Source organism: Typopeltis vanoorti, chromosome 1 (genome assembly GCF_054136105.1).
Source record: "Typopeltis vanoorti isolate ZY-2024b chromosome 1, IOZ_Tvanoo_1.0, whole genome shotgun sequence".
NCBI lineage: Eukaryota > Metazoa > Arthropoda > Arachnida > Uropygi > Thelyphonidae > Typopeltis > Typopeltis vanoorti.
In genome coordinates this window covers 101,870,090-101,895,055 of record NC_143549.1, presented here as the reverse complement: position 1 = coordinate 101,895,055, position 24,966 = coordinate 101,870,090, and the positions used below count along the sequence as shown (strand labels likewise).

The following is a 24,966-nucleotide window of genomic DNA, read 5'->3' as shown; positions in this document are numbered from 1 at the left end:
ACTTTAATGAGTGCTGATGGTAGACAGGTGACAGAGGCAGATGAAATTGTTGCAGACAAAATGCTTATTGAATGATCATTTTGAAAGGTAAATCATCAAAGTAAAGATATTGTTATGACAGCACAGGGACTGATGTGAGAACAGAGGTTTATGAATTGGAGGTACTGGAAAAGGAATAAGTCCCTACACCACACCAAAACCTGGCTTGGAAGAAAATTCAAAGAAGCTTGTGAAATGCTGAAACATCATCCAAATCTGAACAAAAATGATGGATTAATTATTCCAAGAATGTGGAGACCTATCTTCAATCCATATAGAAAATCTCAATATGAAAGAACTGTGGAAATTGTTTAATGTACTTCCATTTTTTTTTTTTCCCTCACCAGAAGTCAGTCTAGGATATATGATTAACAAACATTTCGATTCATTTTACTTTTGTAAAGTGCATCGGCATGTAGCTTGTATATTGTACATATTTATGTTTTCCTGATGATGACCTCAATACAGAGGTCGAAACGTTTACTTGTTTAATGTTAAGTAAAGTAATTATCCTAACACATGTGTTGTGTCTCCATAAATTCTTCACTATGAATGCTGACCACCGTGTAACCTTAAAAGAAAGAATGGAAGTACTTAGGATATTGCAGAATCTGAATGCAAATACAGTTGTGGAATTCAATGGGATATTGACTCACATTTTAAGAGAATGTGCATTCTACTTCAGGTGCTTTCACATTTTGGATCTTTGATAACTTTCTTCTATCTCAAGCACTGAATGTATACTGCAATACTTGATTACATTTCTCTTGAATGTTTTCTATCATTGTGCTACCACTTCCAGTTTCGTTTAGCAATCTTTCATGAGAATTACTCCAGACATCTAAAAATTTTCAGTTTTCATGTCATCGCCAGAATATTTTGCTATCTTGCTATGTTTATTTTTATCTTCTTACCAGTCTTTCCATGATATTTGTTTAGCTACTTTTATACAGGTAACCCTTGTATAACATGGTACTTATACAATGCAGTTTCGATATAACGCGGTCTATAAATTGTAGTATCCCTTGTTGAATGCAGTACTTATACAATGCGGTTTTGATATAAGATGATATACAAACTGTAGTAACCTTTATCTTTTCATATATTTTTCAACGTGTGACTTAAAAAGCAAATTTCATCTTTGTTAAATTTGTGTCTGCCCGTTTCGTGCATGTAATTATAAGCAGCAAATTTATATTAGGGGAAATACCCTTTAGCACACATGTACATCAATTGTTTACCGTATAAAGTGCTTATTGTTGAAAATTGCCTTTCTTTTCTGCCAGGAAAGCGCATTAAAAATCATAAGTGTGTTAATCTCAAGCTGAGCACTTTATTTCTTGGTGAGTTACATACAATATGTAATGCTTTTTTTTTATGTGAAAAATTTACTTTTATAGTAATGGCCACTTAGAGCACTTTTGCAATATGGTTGAAAAGGAAATTAGTAAATTAATTGATTCAGAAATAGATTTAAATGAGGAGGAACTGATACAGCTAATAGATGACGCCGAAATGAGGAAAGTTCTGCCGAAAGATTCTGATTGTGATGAATCTGTTAAAGAATTCAGTTTAAAGAAATTAGCAGAAGGATTGAACTTGCCAAGAAAGTTATTTTATGGATAATGATCTCTCAATGGAGCGCTCCGGAAAATCCACGAGACAATTGGATATTTGTTTAGCTCTGTATTATGAACTTAATAAAAAATTGCAGCATAGTAGTAGTAAGCAAGGTCTTATTACTGACTTCTTGATAACTAAACTAGCTGAAGTATGCAATGAGTATTATGCAAATAATGTTCAAGAGATTTCAAGTGATGATGACGTCCAGCCACTCATAAATAAAGAACATCTACGTTCTTTTAGTTTTGAACACAGTGATGACGATTAAAATATGCACTTTATTTTATTTTGCCTAAAACATTTATGCATTATAAGCAATGAAGTTTACATACAATTTATATTTTTATAAGTGTACACTATGTATTTTGTTTCATAGTTTATATGTTTTCTTAACTTACATGAATTACCTGAATTAAATAAAAATATATTTTTGTTGGATATGTCATTGTTTATATAATCTTTAAAAAAAAACGATTTTGGAACCTAACCCTACTTTTTCTATGTGATCTGAGTCTTGCATAACACGATTTATATAACGCGGCATGTCTATGGAACCTAACATCTGCGTTATATGAGGGTTACCTGTACATTGCTTTAATTTCTTATATTTCTCTTTGTATTCTCTCAGAGTATATGCTGACTTATTTGCCAGGAACTCTTTTGCTATGCTTTCTTCTTTTCCTTGACTGCCTCTTTAACTTTCTGAATCCACCATGGAGTTCAGATTATTCTATCCTTACATACAAATTCACCAAATTGCCTCTCTGGTTAAATCAATCAGAAGTTACTAGGGGTGTGAGGACTAGATTTTTCACTTGGAGAGTGGTGAATGAGTGGAATGAGTTGCCAGAGACGGTTGTGATTATTATGTCTGTTAATGGGTTTTTCAAGGAGAGATATGATAGATACTTGATAGTTTGGGTTTCCCATGATGATCTTCGGATTCCACTGAGGTGCCCATACAATAATAAGTTCATGAAATTCAAGTCTTGATTAATAAAGTGAGAGCTAACAGGTAGCTACCACCAAGAATTATAGCTATGGATACCATAATCATAATAATTGCACATTCCTTCTCTTGGAAGTAATGTGATAATGTTTCTGAATGTAGGCAGTTTCTAACTATAAGTTATCTGTCAGTATTCCAGATATTCACCTTTTTGAAATATTTAATAGTCCATTATGAAACTTGGATATACTTGGTGATATTTATTCCAGTTATAACATAATGAGTTGTTGCTGTTTTTTAATTATTTTAGGAATACATACTCTCCACTAAGAGGAGTAAATAACAATTTGGTGTGTCTAGCCTTATCATTAATAAAATGATTTCATATTAAATCACATATATTTAGATAAACTTTATTAAATAAAAATATATCTCTAGGAACTTTACCTGTGAAAGTATTCAGCACAGCACAATGACACATTGTGATGAATGTTCCCCATTGATTCCATTAATTCTTGCTTTACATTTTCACTACAGATAACATCAAAGTCTGCTAGAAAATGTTTGGCCACTGCAACGAGTGCATCTTTAGGCCATGGTTGGAACCAGTCAATAGTACAACCTGATATAAGACCTGGAAATTTTTGTGCACGAGTCCTAAACCTTTCTCCAACCTTGAAAATAAAAGCAAAGAAAAATTTAGTTTGTATTTCATTAATTCGTTACACAGTCATGCAATGCAAATCATGGAAGCAAATTATAAATTTTTAAAATTAATATGTTCTTCATAAAAAAAATTAAGAGCACTGAGCAGATCAGTTAGCTAATGAAGCCAAAAAAAATCCTAAGGAGTTCTTTCAATATGTAGCCAGCAAAAGAAAGAATGATTATGGAAGGATGACAGTGATTGGAGAAAATGGTATAAAGACAGCTGTTGCGGAATGTGTGGTGGAAATATTTAATGAGCAGTTCATAAAGGTCTTTCAATCTTGTGAATGCAACTTCATGGAGAGATTGAGAGTAGTTGATGATGGGGAGAGGAGAGACTGACTGTAAGTGAGCAAGAGGTGTATGGGGAGTTGAACAAACTAGATGTAAATAAGGCTGTGGGACTTGATAATATATCACCACTTATTCTGAAGGGATGTGCCAAGGAGTTGACACCTGCCTTGACATATTTTTTTAATATGAGTCTTGCATTGGGTTGAGTTCCTAAGGAGTGGAAGGATGGCAAATTGTGCCACTTCATAAAGGAAGTAATAGAACTCAAGCATCAAACTATAGGCCTATTTGTGTGTGTGTGTGTCAGGTGTTGTAGTTAAGTTGTTGGAGAAGCTTGTGAAAACTAGGTCCAGAATTGGGTTGACAACAATGGTATTATCTTTGATGGACAGCATGGATTTGCTAAAGGGAGGTCATGTTTTAGTGATCTACTTATGTAATACAATAGGGTGACTACTTCCTTGTACAGAGGAGAAGGATACAGTGTAATATACTTAGATTTAGCAAAGGCTTTGGATAGATTACCTCATGATAAGTTGATAGTCAAACTAGAGCAGATGGGGTTGGATATTAGATTAGTGCATTGGATTGGAGGCTGGCTATCTGATAGGTATCAACAAGTTGTGTATGGGGGAGCGATATCCAGAAAAAGGAAACTCACTAGTGATGTTCCTTGGAGGATCTGTTTTAGGGCCATTACTGTTTAACTTGTATATCAATGATATTAGTGAAGATTTGGATGGAGATATTCAGTTGTTTGCAGATGATCCAAAGTTGGGATGAACCATGAAGAGTAGAGAAGATGTTGTGGCCTTACAAGAAGACTTGAATAAATTGAGTTATTGGGCATTGGAAGGGGATGTGAGTTCAATGTTGCAAAATGTAAGGTTTTAAAATTTGGAAAACAAAAATGGGATGCAGAATTTATGCTTGGTGAGGATATATTGTCAGAGGTGGAGGAAATAATAGATGTGGGGGTGATAGTGGATAAGGATCTGAAATATAGGGGACACATAGCCAAAATTGTGAAGACAACACAAAGGCTACTGGGAATGATGCAGAGGACCCTGACTTGTAGAAGTAGGGAGATTCTTGTTCCATTGTATAAGGCTTTGATTAGGCCACACATGTACTATTGTTCCCAGATTTGGTCACCTGGTTTTCAGCAGGATGTTGGAAGGGTCCAGAGGCAACTGACTAAAGGTAGTTTCTAACCTCTAGAATGTCGAGTATGAGGAAAGATTGAGAAGATGAAATTTGCAGTCTGATGGACAGAAGGAAGAGGAGAGATATGATAGAGACCTACAAGTTAGTAACGGGTTGTTATAGGATCAATGCTGGAGAGGTTCTACAAAAAAAGTGGGAGATCAGGGAAGAACCAAGGTAATCCCTGGAAACTGTATAAGGAGAGTGTAAGTAGGGGAGTGAGAAGCAGGTTTTTTTCATGCAAAGTTGTGAATGATTGGAATGCCTTTCCTGAGAGTGTGGTGTCTGCAGAGAATTTGAGTGTGTTTAAAGCATGGTGTGATGAGCTGTGTGTATGATAAAAGGACCTCCCAGATTAGTCTTTGACTCCATGGGGGGTCTTGTGTAATAATAATAATAACAAGAGAAATGTTGTTTTCCAGATGAGTAGTACATGGAATTCTTTGATGAATTGTGCTAATTTTTTCACAATGCAATTACACTGGTGAAGAATACTAAACTGCAAATTTATATTATTATTATTATTATTACATGACACCTCCAGAGAGTCCAATGACTCATCAACGGAGGGCAACTATTCAATTCACCAACCACAACGAACTGCAACTACAATCATCATTCATACCAATGCCATCTTCCACTCACCGCCACTAGTATTTTCACAGACAATCACAAACATCCATGCCCAAGGCGGGAATCGAACCTGCAGCCTTTTGGCTGGAGAGCAAATATGCTAACCATTCAGCCGACTATGCCAAGGTATACTCTACATATTGGAACCAAACAGAAGGACGAGTAGGATAGAAGAGTTATTAGGATGCACTGTTCAAGTACTATATCTAATATTTAGGAAAAATAATGCAGCAAGTTATATTGTTATTCTTTCAGTTTTCTTGAACATTTTTGGCAAGTTTATTTGAGCTCACACCTGTGATATAGGTTTATGATCTTTTGTGGATGAGACTGTCATAAAAATATTGTAGAAACCCAGAAAAAGCTCCCTACCCTCCATTTCAAGGTATAGTAGTAGTGGTTCTGAGGGCTTGCTGCTGTAGAGTACAGAATTGAACTGATCGAAAGACATAAGATTTCCTGACCTAAGTGCAATAAAGACTGCACTTAGGCAAAGTAAGGTTTCATCTTGGCTGCACTTGGCTGATATTACAAATTCTACCAAAGAAATTGCTACTCTCCTGTCTTTGGACAAATATGGATTTGAAAATGATTAGATCAGGAGAAGGTATTAATGGGCAATATATCAAACAAGCTGTCACTCCACACTGATATAAATGTGTTGTTTTTCACATATTAGTATTATTATTATGTGACACCACCAAGAAGCCCAAAGACTCATCGAGGGAGGCCACCTACTCTACAACTCTTCATCTCCAACTAGGAACCACAACTACCATCATCATCATCTACACCAATGCCATCTACTGCCCACCACCACTAGTATTTTCACAGACAATCAAACATCCATTCCCACAGCAGGATTCGAACCTGCAGCCTTTTGGATGGAGAGCAGATACACTAATCACTCGGTGAACCAGACCAGCATATTAAAGAAAAATATAAACACATATTAAAGAAAAATTGAGGGAAAGAAAGAAAGAAAAACTCTCAAAATACCGTTACAAAAATATCACAAAAAAAATCCACCACCACCAAAAATGCTTCCACATCTACCTCACCCAAAAATAAGTGGCCTAAAACCAGGAGTGGGGATGCCAATTCATTGCTGCGAAAAGTAAGGTTTTAAAATTTGGAAAGCAAAGATGGGAGGCAGAATTTACTCTTGGTGGAGATATATGTTAGGGTGGAGGAAATAAGAGATCTTAGGGTTATGTGGATAAGGATCTGAAACTTAGAGGACATCTCATCTCATCTTCCTTTACCTCTCTTTTACTTTGTGGTGTCGAGGGTTAGTTAATCACCAGACCTCAAACCGTTCACAGGATAAGGGGGTCAGCCCTAAGGCCCGGTGTATCCTGTGTATGTAATGTTAAGTTATCAAGGCTGGTTTGCCTGCTTTGGGGGATGAAAAATCCCAGAATAAACTGGGGAAAAAAACCTACTGTCCATGCCCAAGACTGGCTAACTTGGCTATGGCTGAGGAAAATCCTTCAGCTCCTCATGTCACCGATGGGAATCAAACTAAGGACACTCCTTCCCTAGGCATATGGTTGCGAAGTGCACAGCCACTAGACTAACTGCACAGACCACTTAGAGGACATCATCATTATTATTATTATTATTATTCCTGATACCTCCAAGGAGTCTGAAGACTCATCGCGGGAGGACACCTACAACTTTCTCAACCACTACACGAACCTCTACTTCGAATTATTATTGCCAAAATTGTGAGGAACAATACAATGAATTCTGGGAATGATGTTGAGGACACTTACTTGTAGAAGTAAGGAGATTCTAGTTTCATTGTACAAGGCTCTGATAAGACACATATGGCCTACTGTGCAGATTTGGTCACTTGGTCTTCAAAAGGGTGAAGAGATGTCGGAGAGGGTCAAGAGGCAGTTGAATAAAATCATTTTTGATCTCTGTATGTTGAATATGAAGAAAGATTGAGATGATGCAATTTGCAGAGTCTAGTGATATGATAGAGAGAGACATACAAGTTAGTAAGGAGTTGTTATAGAATCAATGTTGAAGAGTACATTTTGGAAAATTATGGAGACAACTACCGTGTTTGAGTAAAACTTTAGTTTAATACAAACTAAGATCCACTTTCGATGTTTAGATCTTTATATCAAAGTCATCTTCTGGAGCATATGCACTATATACACAAAACAAGCTACACACTACAATCTACATGGTTTGTTAAAGTTACTGACCAACCGTTACAACAATTATTGGCCTGATCTCTGGTGCAAAAAAAAATATATATATATACATCAACACTAGAGTCCTATTAGTAATATTATCTACTGTTTGTAAAATTACATTGTGAGCAACAACAAGTCTATATATATATTAACACCATGATCATATATATACATTCCAACCAGTTGGTATGGAATGGTTTCCAATACTGGCTGAAGGTTGCCTAGAGTCATGACACATGCTGGATACCACGTGCTAGGTGGGCTGAATGTGTGCCATTCAGATTCTTGGAATTTTCATGCTGCCATTATTGTTGATATTTGGGTGGTTTATCAGAATTTCGCAGGCTTCCTTAAATTTTCTTTCATACCAGGTTTTAGTATGGTGTAAAGAGTAGGCACTTTTCCAGTCAATTTGGTGTGAGGTGTTGAGAGCGTGATCTGAGAGGCCTGCTTCACCAAAATGGTTATATTTAATGTGTCTTATGTGTTCTTTCTTACGTATAGGGATTGTACGTCCTGTTTCACCAATGTACGGTAAGTTACAGGTGCAGTGGATGCAATAAACTCCGGGATGTGCTAATGGAAGGAGAGGATCCTTAGAGGAGTTGAATATGTTTTTAAGTTTAGTAGGTGGTTTAAAGGTGGCATTGAGGTTATAATGGTGCAGGATTCTGTTGATTTTTTCCAATAACCCTTGAATGTATGGGATGGCTATGGTTTTACTGTAGTCTAGATTCCTTTTTGTTGATGTTTTATGAAGTATTTTATTGATAGTATTTTTGTTAGAGCCATTATTTATGAATGTGTCGCTGATGATTATTAGTTCCTGTTTCAGAGCTTGCAGGTTAAAGCAAATTGTTATAGCTCTTTTTTTAAGAGTGTTAATGACTCCATATTTTTGTGATGGGTGGTGGTATGTATTTGCCAGTGTGTGTCGGTTTGCGGTAGACCGTGAAGGATAGACTGCCTGAAGAAAGACGTGTGACCAGTGTATCTAGGAATGGAGAGCGAGTTCTGATTTTCAATTTCGATGGTAAATTGCATGCGTTCATGTTGTTTGTTCAGGTGGCTAAGCAATGTGTTTAGCATTTGTTGCCCATATGGTCAGATAACAAACACATCGTCAATGTATCTAAGCCACACTGACGATGTGTTTGTTATTGGCGGAATAAAGAGCACTTTGTTCAAAAGTTTCCATAGAGAAGTTAGCGATTGGGGGGGGGGGGTTAGTGGCGAGCCCATGGCTGTACCTTCTTTTTGTAGGTAAAATTTATTTTGCCACACGAAGTAACCAGACCATAGTATGTGGGCAAAGAGGGCCGTAAATGTTGGGTGGAAATTTGTTCCGTAGTAGAAGGATTGTGTCATTGATTGAGACATTTGTGAAAAGGGCAGAAACGTTGAAACTGACTAATAAGTCATCTTTGTCGAGTGTTATGTTTTTAATTTTGTTTATAAAGTATTGTGTGTTCTTTATGTAGGAGTGGGAATGACCTACCAACTCCTTGAGTGCCGACACTAATTTCTTGGCTAAGTGGTAATTAGGGCTATCTATTCCTTCCACAATAGGTCGAAGAGGCACATTTTGTTTGTGTACTTTCAGGACACAAACTGTGTCCCGAAAGTATATTCTGGTAGAGTGGGCATAGTGGGGTATAAGTTTCTTAAGTGTGTCTGATGGCCATGAAGTGATGGACTTAAGTAGTTTCTCTGTTTTATTCTTTGTCCTGTTTGTTGGGTTATAGTTTACCAGATGATAGGTGCTGTTATCAGATACTAGTTGATTCATCTGATGGATGGATGTTGACCTGTCAAGGACGACAGTGGCATTGCCTTTATCCAATTTCGTTATAATGATGTCTTGGTCGGCTTTCAATGACTTTATTGCTGCTAGTTCCGTTTTTGTAAGATTGTTATGTATAGTTTTCTTACTATTCTTCTAATTGTATTTTATTGTTGGGTAGGGACCTAATGCCTCTTTCTATGTGGTAAATAAAATCCAATTTATTGACCTTTTTAGGTGCTATTGTGTAGTTAAGGCCTTTTTCAAGTTTTGCAAGTTGGCCGCTATTTAAGGTGTGGCTTGATAAGTTGATCACATGGTTCTTGCTTGCAGGTGGTTGGTGGCTCCTTGTCTCCCTTGTTTGTTGTTCACTGTTGGAGCTGTTTACCAGTGAGGAGATCTCCTGATTGGTTGGATTCGTATGATTGGCAGCCATATTTCAGCATTGTTTCAAAATGTGAAATTTGGCCTTAAGTTTTTCTTTATTATTTTCCAGGATATATTTGGCTGAATTGTCAGTAATTCTTTCAAGTATATAGCTCGATAGTTTGGATTGCAATTTTGAACTACAGTCCAGTTACTTCGAGTGGCAAAATAAATTTTACCTACAAAAAAGGTACAGCCATGGGCTCGCCACTATCCCCCCCCCCCCAATCGCTAACTTCTATATGGAAACTTTTGAACAAAATGTTCTTGATTCCGCCACTCTAAAACCTACAGTGTGGCTTAGATACGTTGACGATGTGTTTGTTATCTGGCCGCATGGGCAACAAATGCTAAACACATTCTTTAGCCACCTGAACAAACAACATGAATGCATACAATTTACCATTAAAATTGAAAATCAGAACTCGCTCCCATTCCTAGATACACTGGTCACACATCTTCCTTCAGGCAGTCTATTGTTCACGGTCTACCTCAAACTGATACACATTGGCCAATACAAACACGCGAATTCATACCACCACCCATCACAAAAATATGGAGTCATTAACACCTTTAAAAACAGAGCTATAACAATTTGCTCCAACCAGCAAGCTCTGAAACAGGAACTAAAAATCATCAGCGATACATTCATAAATAATGGCTATAACTTCATAAAACATCAACAAAAAGGAATCTAGACTACAGTAAAATGATCCCATACATTAAAGAGTTATCGGAAAAAATCAACAGAATCCTACACCATTATAACTTCAATGCCACCTTTAAACCACCTACTAAACTTAAAAACATATTCAACTCCTCTAAGGATCCTCTCCTTCTCTCCTTCCATTAGCACATCCCGGAGTTTATTGCATCCACTGCACCTGTAACTTACCGTACATTGGTGAAACAGGACGTACAATCCCTATACGTAAGAAAGAACACATAAGACACATTAAATATAACCATTTTGGTGAAGCAGGCCTCTCAGATCACGCTCTCAACACCTCACACCAAATTGACTGGAAAAGTGCCTACTCTTTACACCATACTAAAACCTGGTATGAAAGAAAATTTAAGGAAGCCTGCGAAATTCTGATAAACCACCCAAATATCAACAATAATGGCGGCATGAAAATTCCAAGAATCTGGATGGCACACATTCAGCCCACCTAACACGTAGTATCCAGCATATGTCAGGACTCTAGGCAACCTTCAGCCAGTATTGGAAACCATTCCATACCAACTGGTTGGAATGGTTTCCAATAGGACTAATAGGACTCTAGCGTTGAAGTATATATATATATATTTTTTTTTTTTCACCAGAGGTCATGCCAATAATTGTTGTAATGGTTGGTCAGTAACTTTAACAAACCATGTAGATTGTAGTGTAGCTTGTTTTCTGTATATAGTGCATATGCTCCAGAAGATGATCTTGACATAAAGGTCGAAACGTCGAAAGTGGATCTTAGTTTATATTAAACTAAAGTTTTACTCAAACACGGTAGCTGTCTCTATAATTTTCCAAAATGTATTTGGATCACCATAAGCCTAAAAGAAATGTTGAAGAGGTTTTTCATAAAATGGTGGGAGATAAAGGGAGGACAAGAAGTCATTCCTGGAAGCTACATAAGGAGGATGTGTGAGAAGCAGGTTTTTTTGGATGGAGAGTTGTGAATAACTGAAACATTGCCTGAGAGCATGGGGTCTGCAGAGAATTTGAAAGTGTTTAAGGTGCAGTATGATGAGCTGTGCATGTGACAAAAGAGACCTCCTAGATGAGTCTGTGTCTCCATGGAGTCTTAGGATAATAATAATAATAATTGCAAAAATCAACAATTATTATTATTATTACTATTATTATAAAGAATATCCAGAGGGGTTAAGCATTAATCAAGGAAGGCCAGGCTGGGCCATACATTACTCACACTAGCTGTCATACCTGCTCTCGTACACACTAAATGCACTCATCACAAGATAAACTGTTCTACTTACAGACTGCTGTGAATGGAGAATCTAATCATCTCCCCTTTTTTAACCACACACAAACTTATCTTCCACAGATATCCCCTTGTCCTCTCCCTCCCACCCTCCATATAATGAAAAATTGCATCATTCAATATCCTATAACACTCTTTCAGAGGTTTGCAAGCCTCAACTTCAATCACTCCCTTTTCCCCTATTTATCAATGTCTGTAGCCCACTTACAGTTCCTCATAATCTACATTCCATAATACTGATATTATCTTTGTAACTCTTCTTTGCACTTTATTCACAGCTTCATCATCTCAGATCCCAGGAAGAGATCAAAGCTGCACAAAATGGTCTGGGTGTAGTCACATCAAGGGCCTGTAAAGTGACAAAAATAACCTTATCTTACACATGAATATCAATTTCAGCACCACAATTTTCATCTAGGTGTATTTACAATTTTCGATATGCAACCTTTAGGCTTCAACATGCTTATTTTCATCACATATCTGCTGGCACAGTCAGAATTGCTGACAATGTTCAAGGCATGGTCAGAATATACATCTTGCACAGAATTAAAGTGAAAAAAAATACTATGCTTCACCACTGTATGTATAAACATGACTTTTTTTGTAATTAACAACATATTAAAAAAAATCAAACCTAATAAATAAATGTGGCTGAGTGAAACTTCCCATGATTTCGGAAACAGTAATTCCTAGGCATCCCATCCAACAGCCAAGGCTAGTTACTAGTACTAGCCCTGGACACAGAGAAGGTGTCTCTCTTTGGACTTGAGACTTCTAGTCTAACATCTTCCAATTACTGTTTGTGCAGTTATAAACAATTTTTATATTGTATTCCAGATGAAGATGTACCTGTGAGAGAGACAGATACTGAAAGTATAAAATCTGTGTTTAATTATTTTGTTGCTCTCCTCCAACACCTAAGTCTAAATATAGTAATACCTCAAGTTATGAGAGTTCAACTTATGAGATTTTGCACTAACAAGATTTGTTTTGTGATTGTTTAGAACTTTTTGTTTGGGGTGCACATGCCAGTTCTGTTTGAATGAAAGTTAGTTGATGTGTTAATCAACTTTAATATTGGACAATGTTGTTTGGGGGTGCACATGCCAGTTCTGTTTGAATGAAAGTTAGTTGATGTGTTAATCAACTTCAACATTCGACAATGCTCTTTCTATGCTGCTTAGATTCAGATTTTAATTTATCTGTTTTATCATAGCAGTTTTTTTTTTTCTTTTTCCTTTTCCAAATTCAGTGAATCTTGCAATGTGAATTATAAATAAATCAAAGAAAAGAAATGCAATTACTTCAGAAGAAAGTCTGCTGCTGATATGAGAGCAGAAAGCAGAGGGGGAAGAGAAAGGATGTAAAATCAGTGGCTGAGCTTAGTTAATCAGCATTTTATACTATCAGAGACAATGCTCAAAAAAATTAAAAATTTGTGTCGAAGTACCACACCACTAGATGCACAGAAACTTGAAGAATGCTAGAAGAGGAGAGAATGGAAACAGTAGGAGAGAGGGAAGGAGAGAGAGGTATGGAAATGCTAGAAGAGGAGAGAATAGCAGCAGTAGAGGAGAGGAAATGAGAGAGACATATGGGAATGATAGAAGGGGAGAGAATGGAAACAGTAGAAGAGATGGAGTGAGAGAAAGTTATGGGAATGATAGAGGAGGGGAGAATGGAAACAATCAGAGAGAGGAAATGAGAAGAATGCGAGGGAGTGCTGGAAACAGGGACAGAGTGATGCAAGGACAGCAGGTAAGTAGGGGAACACAGAGAGAAAGGGTTAAAGGAGAGAGAGAGGGATGCAGGTGAGCAATTAAGGAATGGAGTGGTTAGAGGGATGATGTATGGAGACTGGATGATTTCTGGTGTGTAAGATAGGATGCCAGAGGTATGTTTGACTGTAGGGAGAAAATGACTTGAGAGGCAATGTAAATAGGGCGGCAAGAGATCTGAGATTCTTGCTTGAAGTTGTGCAAAAGAAAACGCAGAGAGGGAAGATTGTGTGTGTGTTGCCAAAGTATGATAGTGACAAGCAGAGCAGAAGAGCGGCAATACTGAATCGAATAATAGCCAGAATGTGTGAGAAGAGAGGATTGGAATAGGTGGATGCTTGGAGGGTGTTTCAGGACAGAAGGGAACTGTATGCTAGTGTCGTGACGTTCTATTTTCATGTTATGTTCTAAATCCACCATCTTGGTTCAAGTCACTCTTATCAATATAATAACTAATTGCGAATTGATCACCAATCCAAAAGTAGGGAAATTTATAATTATACTGCGCCACCCTATTTTTAGATTAGTCTATATAAAATAGTAGGATCAATTCTTAATTAAGTTAGCAGTCTTCTCATTAGGCCGAATCATTTATTATTATTCTACTTGGGGCACCCGCAAGATTCGAATTTTTTATGAACGGTGCAATAAAAGGGAGTTCAGGCAAAACACAATATTTAGATTAACAAAATAAAACATTTAATATACGATATATAGCAAATACATGAATTCTACTTTTAAATGAAACAATACAAATAACTTGATACATCTTGCTAAGTCACTCATTCCAATTCAATGTTCTAAACTTTAACATACAATTCACTGCTTCAAAATTATAAATTTTCTTAATTCAAGTTAATAAAACAAAACTTCTCATTTGATCAGTCTGCACACATCTATCAGTTGTACTTAATGTTTAAATTCACAGCAAGCACTAATCAAGGTAGACATTATTCCAAGCAATCTTATTTCGGACCTTGAACTTCGAAGATACGCTATAGTTAATGTTAGAATAAACAAACATGTATGACTACTCTTACCAGATACAATCTTCAATACATCAATTTATTGCGAGCACACTTATGAATTAACTTATTTGAGCTAGCGGAACACATTAAATAAAATTCTCCAATGCTTTAACTGAACTACTGTTAATCGCGCTTCACTACTCTAAAAAAACAGCAATAAGGTACTGATATCCTTCCTTGTTTACCTTCCTGCAACTAGTTAAATTCATTATAATTCTTCTCAGGGCAACATAGAATTAAGACGTAATCCTAAATTAACTGGGACTAATCAGAATTTCCCATTGAATGTCCAGTTCTTTAGTTATCCGATTACGACATCAATTTTCCTCTATAACAACAACTGATTTCACTTGCAGCTGAGTATAAGTTTCACTACGTTTTCTTGCTTACTTCTAAACACTATGCTCTTGAATTTCTGCCCTAAAGAATTTACAATTTTCTTTCACTTCCTTGCTTATATCCTACTTTCCTTCAGGCTCCGCAAAACTCTTCCCTTTTCTTTCTATAAAATTCTTATTACCCCCTTTCTCCTTTCTCGTTCCAAGGTCACGCACTCTTCGACTCGTGCATGTTTATTTCATGCGTCTCCATGACAACGCATGAACGTAAACATTTCGCTAATGTAATACAACGCTCTACTACTACATAAGTGATTACATAACGTTACATTTTCACAAATAAGAATAAACAGAATATTTGAGCTACTTAATCAGCTCTTTCATTACGTATACAATTATTTATAATACACTTTTCGTTACTTTGCATATATATTTTAGTTATCATAAATTTCTACATATATTATTATTTAATAAATTAATAGTAGGTTAAGTTTAGAATAAATATTTAAATAGTAATCCTTAATTAAGGAACAATAAATAATCTTTATACAAATTATGATTAATACATAATAAGCAATGTTAAATGTGAATGAAAAAAAATAAATTACACAACATAGTTTAATTCACAATTTAACACTAGAGACTGCTTGCATTTAAATGAGGAAGGACGAAGGCATTTGGAAAGATTGCTGTTTCCTGAACAAGTCAGTGTGTCAATGCATGGAAACTAGAATTCCCAGGGTGGATGGTAGCAGGAGTGGCCTCTTGTGGGAATGGGTGCTTGGTGAAAGGGGACGACATCAGGTAACATTGAGGCTGGGGGGGGGGTTGAGAGGGGACAATGATAGGTATAGAAGCAGTGACATTTTTATGCTGTATACTAATGTCAGGAGTATCCGAAATAAAAGAAATGAGTTGGTGGCGCTGATAGCATCAACCTGGCCAAAGGTTATTGGGATCTCTGAGACGTGGTTGACAGAGGATGATACAATATCTGGAATTGAAGTGGCAGGGTACAGAATTTTTCGGCAGGATAGCAAAGGAAAACATGGTGGTGGAGTACTGCTTATGATAAAAGTGATGACTTATGTCCTCTAAGAATGGAGGCTTTGGAAGGCAGTGACACAAATGGTTTTGAAAGCATATGGTGTGAAGTAGAATTGGCCAATACAGCATATTTAGTGTGGCGTTGCTATAAACCAGGAAGCACAGAGGGTGGGGACCAGGAGATGTTTAGGCAGTTGAGCTTGGCAAGTGCAAGAAGAATGATTGTTATAGGAGATTTTAACTACAGCATCAGCTGGGAAGAGGAAAATGCAAGTAGAAAGAAGGGGATAGAATTTCTGGAATTCTTGAGGGACAAATGTCTTCGGCAGCATGTAATAGAGGGAACAAGAGGTTCAAGAGTTTTTGATTTGGTCACAGCATCAGAAGAGCTGATAATAAGTGAGCTGACATCTCTCGCACCAGTTGGAAAAAGTGACCATGTGGTTTTGACTTGAAAGATGAACAGACATGCAGGTGTATCAAAGGAAAGGGACCGTATGTGGAATTATAAGGTGGGTGATTATAATAGTCTAAGGTATCAACTAGGGGCAGTTCCATGGAGGGTAGAATTGGAAGGCCAGGATATCATTAGTGCTTGGGAAATTGTGAAAGAATATTTGTTAGTGGCAATAGTAAGCTGTATTCCACGGGTGAAGAAGTGGACACAATTTGGTGTAAAGTGGATGACAAACAATATCAAGCAGGAACTGCAGTTGAAAAAGAAATTATGGAAGAGATATAAGGAGGTGGGGGGGTAGAGGACAGATACATGAAGAATATAAGACACAAGCCAGGAGAGTGACCAGAATGGTGAGAAGGCAAAATTGGAATATGAGAAGAGATTGGCACTAAGATCCAAAGAAAATCCTAGGGAATTTTTTAGCTATGTGGCCAGTAGGCAGAGAAATGATTGTAGAAGAATGACATTGCGGGATAAAAATGGGAATAGAGTGACTGATGCAGAGGACATAGTGGAGTTGTAGTCCGCGTGGTTAGTCTAGTGGCTTTGCACTTCGCAACCATATGCCTGGGGAAGGAGTGTCCTAGATTCGATTCCCATTGCCGACGTGAGGAGCTTAAGAATCTTCCTCAGCCATAGCCAAGTTAGCCGGTCTTGGGAGTGGACAGCAGGGTCACCCCCCCCGCCCCCAAGTTTAACTGGGGGTTTTCACCCTGCAAGCAGGCAAACTGGCCCCGTGAGCACACGAATCTACAGCCATAAATACTTACCCCCCAATGAGGGGGCTCAACTCGCCCCCAATAGGAATGGGGGAGAAAAGGGAGGGAACTCTATATGAATAAATAAATAAATAAGTGGAGTTGTTCAATGAGCACTTTATTGGAGTATTTCATCCTGGAGGAGGTTTTAATACTAGAGGGATAGGGCAGGTTTAGGGTTTAGAGGTGCAAGAGGAGACTGTGCTCCAAATACCGAGTACTCTGGATACCAGTAAAGCTGTTCAACTGGATGGTATTTCACCAGGGGTTTTGAGAGAACATGCTAAAGAACTGACAGCTCCATTGACCTGGATTTTCAATAAAAGTCTGGTTGTGAGAAAGGTACTCAGGGAATGGAAGGAAGGTAAGATAGTGCCGCTCCATAAGGACGCTTATAATTAAATCCTTCCAGCAGACTGGAAGGGTTTAATTATAAGCCTGTTTGTGTGTCATCAGTAGTTGTTAAGGTCTTGGGGAAATTAGTGAGGGACTATATACAGCGTTGGGCAGATGAGGGTAATGTTATCTGTGAGAATCAACATGGATTTGTTAAGGGGCGCTCTTGCTTTAATATGATTGCTTTTTATAATAAAGTGAGAAGAGCAGTTGATGAGGGAAAGGCATATACTGCCATTTTTTTTGATTTTGCAAAGCCGTTTTACAGGGTGCCACATGATAAGCTGATATTTAAGTTGCAGCACATGGGTTTAAATGTTGGGTTAGTCAAATGTATTCAGAATTGGCTGACTGATAGGTATCAGAGAGTTGTGTATGGTGGGCAATATCAAAGAAGCAGAAGGTTACAAGTGGGGTTCCACAGGGCTCAGTACTGGGACCTGTATTGTTCAACCTTTATATCAATGATATTGTCAATGGATTACAAGGGGACACTCAGTTGTTTGTGGATGATGTGAAGCTGGGAAGGGTTATCAGTAATAGTGCAAATGTGGCAGCCCTGCAAGAGGATTTGAATAAACTAGACAGATGGGCAAATGAATGGGGTCTTGGTTCAATGCAGCAAAATGTAAAGTCTTGAAGTTTGGGATCCCTCGATGGGAGGATGCATACTCGATTGGAGGAGTTGTACTGGAGGAGGTAGGGGAGACAAGAGATCTGGGGATGACGACTGATAGAAATTTGAAATTCAAGGAGCATATTGCAAAGGTGGTGATGGTAACTCAGAGGATTGCTGCAATACCGAGAAGGATGCTGACCTGCAGAGATAAAAGAGTTATCATTCCATTGTATAAGACTCTGATCAGACCACACCTAGATTATTGTTCTCAGGTTTGGTCCCCAAGATTTGAAGGGGATAAACTGACTGTGGAAAGGGTAAAGAGGTGGATAACAAAGATGGTTTCAGGACTGTACAATATGAGTTATGGGGATTGACTGAGGGAATGTGGACTGCAGAGTATGGTGGATAGAAGAAGGAGAGGTGATATGATCGAGACTTTTAAACTGTTGAGAGGCAGTTACAGGGTAGACATTGGAGAATTCTTTCACTTGGTGGAATGGCGGGAAGGAGCGATGACAAGGGGTCATTCCTGGAAGTTATGAAAGGAGGCTGTGTGCAAGAGAGTGAGGAGTGGTTTCTTTGCATGGAGGGTGGTTGAACCTTGGAATGCATTGCCTGAGAGAGTGGTTGGAGTGGGAATGGTCAATGGGTTTAAGGAGTGGTATGATAAACTTTGTATAATAAATAGTTTAATCCTTTATCCAAGTGTGAGCAAACAAAGTTTGCACCTGAAAGTATCTTCAGGACTGGGGTAAGGTGGTACAACACTAGGACAACTCATTGCAAAGGTGGAGCAAGCTACCAACACTCCTATCTCAGTATCTCCTAAATGTGAAACACATCTCCTTGAGGATATGTCTAATGGTATGCATTCAGGGAAGGGCCACTACCCAGACTAGTTTCGACCCACTGAAGAGACCTCAATAAAGGTCAAAACTAGTCTGAGTAGTGGCCCTTCCCTGAATGCATAACATTAGACATATCCGCAAGGAGATGTGTTTTGCATTTAGGAGATACTGAGATAGGAGTGTTGGTAGCTTGCTCCACCTTTGCAACGAGTTGCCCTGGTGTTGTACTGCCTGACCCCAGTCCTGAAGATACTTTCAGGCGCAAACTTTGTTTGCTCACACTTGGATAAAGGATTAAACTAATTTTATTATACTCTAACCAAGTGAAAAATAAACTTTCAACATCTTTCTCTAAATCCAGAGTAATTTATTAAAATAGGGTGGCACACCATTTGGCAACTCCTATAGGTAGAGATGACCTGCTAATGCTTCTCCATGAATGGTATCTCCACTTGGGCCTGGCTCCCACTAAAGAGACTTCAATAAAGGTCGAAACTAGTCTGGGTAGTGGCCCTTCCCTGAATGCATAACATTAGACATATCTGCAAGGAGATGTGTTTTGCATTTAAGAGATACTGAGATAGGAGTGTTGGTAGCTTGCTCCACCTTTGCAACGAGTTTTCTTGGTGTTGTACCACCTTACCCCAGTCCTGAAGATACTTTCAGGTGCAAACTTTGTTGGCTCACACTTGGATAAAGGATTAAACTAATTTTATTATACTCTAACCAAGTGAAAATTAAACTTTCAAGATAAACTTTGTGTTTCCTAAAAATGACCTCCCATGATGAGTCTTTTGACTGTATGGAGGCCTGGATAATAATAATAATAAAAAGCTACAATTAAGCCTTGGGTTAAGAGAAAAATTGGAGAAAGATTTAAAAAATACAGAAGAAACAAAACTGAAGCAAGAATTACTTTTATATGAATTACAGTCAACTAGATGAAGTGCAGAAAATGTGGAATAGCTTCATCAAAAGTTTTCAAAATTGACTGAAGATTCTCTTAGACAGTAGTATGTAAGCAACTAGGGCTTATGTGAAGAATGGCAAAATTCTAACTTTAAGGATTGATGATTATAATAAAGCAACCATTCCTATTTTTAGTGAAGTGGTTCAAGAACAAAGTCTGAAACATTTATGAGTCTTAAAAGTGATGATCCTGAGGCTAAAACATTTAACACTAGTGCTAGATGATTCTAGAAATTTGGACTACCATGTCTTCCATGATAAAACTGACAGTAGAAGTTGTCAAAATTTCAGGGTTAACTTGATGAAACATCTATTTTGGAAATGCATTCATGCCAGCTGAATATACATTTCCATTGAAGAAAGGAGTATGAAAGCATCAACGTTGATAAAGGATGTAAATACGTATCATGAAGTTATAACACTTATATGACAACAACGACAACATTAGCTGCCTTCATTAATAAGAATACTCTGAAGTTTTCATGACATGCACACATGAAATGAGTAAATATCTGATGACAGTTTAAATTCCTGTTTCTTTCTTGTTTACTATTTTTAATAAACAAGAAAGAAACTATTCAATTTTCCATGCTACAATACATTTTCATAATTTCATATGCTAAATTGCAAATATAAATTTGCCTCTTTATTATATCATCATCATCATCATGCATATCAAGGATCTAGGCCTAGCATGGCCTGTTCCGGCCTTAGAAGTCATCGTTGAATCTTTTAAGAGGATGTCCTGGTTTTCTTTTTCCTAATGGTTTGTACTTTAAGGCTTGTTTTGGTAATCTTTCTATTTTCATTCTTTGAATGTGTTCCATCCATTTATGTTTATATTTTTTAATTTTTTTCTATTACTGATTCTTGGTTTAATTCTTTCATAATTTCTTCATTTCTTTTGTGATCAAAGAGAGTATACTTTGCAGTTTTTCTCATAAACTTCATTTCTGCTGTTATTAATCTTCATTTGTCTTTTTGTTTTACTGTCCAGATTTCACTTCCATACAATAAGACTAGTAGGGCTAATGTATTGTATAATTTTAGTCTGGTTTGTTTTTGAACTAGGTTTGGTTTAAATATAGAGTTAATTACACCTGTTATTTTTAAATAATTTGCAATTTTTATATTTATATCTTTTTCATTTTCATATGTGATCATACATCCGGTAGTTAAAAGAATTCACCTGTTCTAAGATATTGTTATCTCTTACTATCTTAGTTCTTGCTGAATCTTGTCCTTTAAAGGCCATAGTTTTTGAATTTTCTATTGATATTATCATACCATAATCTTTGGATATCTCATTTAGATATAAAATAGCTTTCTGTAGTTTATCTTCAGAATTTGTAATTATTATTTGGTCGTTGCGCAAAAAGGAGAGTTTAAGTTCACAGTAGGAGAAAGTTTAATACCGTGATGGAAATTTTTATTCCATTTTATTATTATTTCATTTAAGTAAATATTAAAAAGAGCTGCTGAGAGGGGACATACCTGTTGGACCCCTTGGTTTATCTCTCTCGTATATGATAGCTCATGATTTAATCTTATTTGTATTTGATTGTTTTCATATATATATACTTATAGCTTTTAGGATATTATTCGGTATTTGTCTTTCATTTAATATGTTAAATAAAATGCTTCTTTTAACTTTGTCAAATGCTTTTTTTCCCTTTGTTTCTGTTCCCATTCATTTCAAAAATATAATCTCTTGAGTTACATTACTTGTAGAAGTTGTCAAAATTTCAGGATTAACTTGATGAAACATCTATTTTGGAAATGCATGCATGCCAGCTGAATATATATTTCCATTGAAGAAAGGAGTATGAAAGCATCAAGGTTGATAAAGGATGTAAATACGTATCATGAAGTTATAACTTGAGGTATAACTGTACACATACTCATATTGTGTAACTTGAGGTAAAACTGTATGCATTTGCTAAAATTTCAACTTCTTGTATTACCATACTCCGAGATCCCCAGCCTCATCAATTTTTCGAAGCATAATCCTACCAACATAAATGTGCCACTGGAAATCTCATTATGCCAAAGTGCATAACTTTACACTTACTAACAATGAATTGATGGCTGTTATCATTCACCTACACAGTTCCAGCACACTCAAATCATTCTGTATGTGCTGTACATCAGTGAACAAATGAATGAATATCTTCTGTCAGGTGCTTCCTGGTATCATTAATGTATAGATTGAATACAATGGCTGAATGCCATACTGATCCCTGGGGTAGAGCACTTGTCACTTAACTCTGGAAGATTCATCCTTCCCATATAACACTTTCTGATACCTGTCTATGTCCCCACTTATCTAAGTCAATGGTATTTATTTTGTAATAAATTTGGTTTAAACCTTTATCCAAGTGTAAGCAAACCAAGTTTGCGACTGAAGTATATTCAGGACTGAGACAACTCGTGGTAAACGTGGACCAAGCTCTCATAACTCCTTGTCTTAGTAATAATGCAAAGGACATCTCCTTGCAGACATGTATAATGCTATACATTAAGGGAAGGGCCACTACCAGGACCAGTTTTGACCTTTATTGAGGTCTCGTCAGTGGACTAGACCCAGAAGTGGTAATACTAAGGCAGAAGCAATGGAGAAGTCATATTTACCTATAAGAGTTGCCAAAAGGTGTCTCACCTTATTATTAAATTACTCTGGATTTAGAGAAAGATGTTGGAAGTTTTTTCCCACTTGGTTAGACTATAATAAATTTAGTTTAATCCTTTATCCAAGTGTAATCAAAAAAATTTGCACCTGAAGACCTGAAGATACTTCAGGCACAAACTTTGTTTGCTTACACTTGGATAAAGGATTAAACTAAATTTATTATAGTCTAACCAAGTGGAAAAAATCTTCCAACAGTATTTATTTCAATCTCATATCTTCGAGTTTATGCAACAGACATTTGTGTGGTATCCTGTCAAATGCCTTAGCAAACTCCAACAGTAGTACAGCATATCCATTCCCTTTAACTCATCCATAGCATGATTATAAAATACGAGCCAATTTCACAGACATGATAGACCTTTAGAAATCCATGCTGTTACCTGCAATGTATAACCTGACTGTCAATCCATTTCTGTAGGTGAGTTCTTACAAAGTCTCTAAAATGTTCATCACTATTCCACAGATATTGATAGGCTAGTAGTTATACATCAGTTTGCATCACCCTTGTGTAAAAAGGATTATCACATTCATTTTATTTCTTTCCTGAGCAGAGATTCAAATTATACAACCATGTGAAAGATGTAACCAGTTCAGATGAACATCTTTTTAGCATAAGTGCTGATATCCCATCTGTCCCTATTGCCAAATTTTTATCCATATGTAACAGCTGCAGGACCTCCTGCTTATCTCTTTACCCAATGTAGTAGTAGCACTATGTAAATTGTTGCATATACCAGGGGGAGAAAGAGAAATTTTAACAAAGTGCACATTCATTATTTATCTGTTTTTTACATAAGCATACTGTTTGCATTCAGTAAAGTTATACTTTGATATTCATTCTTTTATTTGCAGCATAACAATAAAATTATTTCGGGGTTGCCTTTAGCATGCCAATTTTTTTTCATACATCCAGTGCTTCATATGTTTCATAGCTCTTACATCTTTATTCTTTATTTCTTTCACCATAATCATCTCGGCATGCCTGTTTAACAAGAGTTTTGCAACAGCAGAGGTTCCAAGGGAGTGGAAGGAGGGTAAAATTGTTCCACTGCATAAAGGCGGTGATAAGGCTGTAGCTTCAAATTATAGACTGGTCTGTATATCTGGAGTTGTGGTGAAGGTCCTGGAGAGATTGGTGAGAAGTAGAATACAGAAATGGGTTGATAACAGCAGTATTCTCTGTGGTTATCAGCATGGGTTTGTTAAGGGGGAGATCATGTTTCACTAACTTACTTATGTACTATAACAAGGTGACAAATACCTTGGACAGAGGAGATGCACATACAGTGGAGTACTTGGATTTTGCAAAGGCTTTTGATAGACTGCCACATGACAAGCTCTTAAATAAATTGAAACAGATGGGATTGGATAAGAGAATTCTATGTCAGATAGGTATCAGAGAGTTGTATATGGGGGGGGGGGGCAGTGTTTCGAAAGGTCACCAGTGGTGTGCCACAGGGGTCAGTTTTGTGGATATTGTTGTTCAATTTATATGTTAATTATATTGGGTTGGGTTTAACTAGTGATATCCAGCTGTTTGCAGATTATGCAAAACTGGAGAGAGCAATGCACAGTTAGGCTGATGTTAATGCCTTACAAGAGGACTTGAACAGATTGCATGAATGGGCAGGTAAGTGGAACTATCAGTTCAATGTTGCCAAGTGTAAGGTTTTTGAGATTTGGTAAGCAACGATGGGATGCAAAGTATACACTTGGTGGGGATACTTGAACAGAAGTAGAGGAAATGAGAGATCTAGGAGTGATGGTGGACAAGGACCTGAAATTCAGGGGCCACATTGCACAAGTTGTGAAGACATCACATCGAATAATGGCAATGATGCAGAGATCCCTGGCATGCAGAAATAGAGAGGTTATGATTCCATTGTATAAGGCCTTGATCAGGCCTCATGGATTATGGATTATTGTGCACAGATTTGGTCGCCAGGTTTCATGGTGATGAGGATGTATTGGAAAGGGTACAGAGAAGATTCACAAAGGTAGTCAGTGGTCTTTGGAATGTAGAGTACGAGGACAGATTGAGAGAATGTAAGTCGCAGAGCCTCGCGATTAGGAGGAAGGGGGGGGGATATGATTGAGACATATAAACTGGTTAGGGGTTGTTATCAGGTAGACATGGAAGAGAGATTTTTTCATAGAAT

General features: G+C 37.1%; 1 protein-coding gene across 1 annotated transcript in view; it reads right to left on the bottom strand.

The window, feature by feature from the left end:
* The window catches only part of LOC150110257 (dynein axonemal heavy chain 5-like), a 972,373-nt gene that overhangs the window by 218,004 nt on the left and 729,403 nt on the right, over positions 1 to 24,966 (bottom strand). The window contains exon 55 of the mRNA XM_090394637.1: positions 3,059 to 3,285. Coding sequence (XP_090250763.1) covers positions 3,059 to 3,285 — 227 coding nt within the window. The remainder of the gene's footprint in view (positions 1 to 3,058; positions 3,286 to 24,966) is intronic.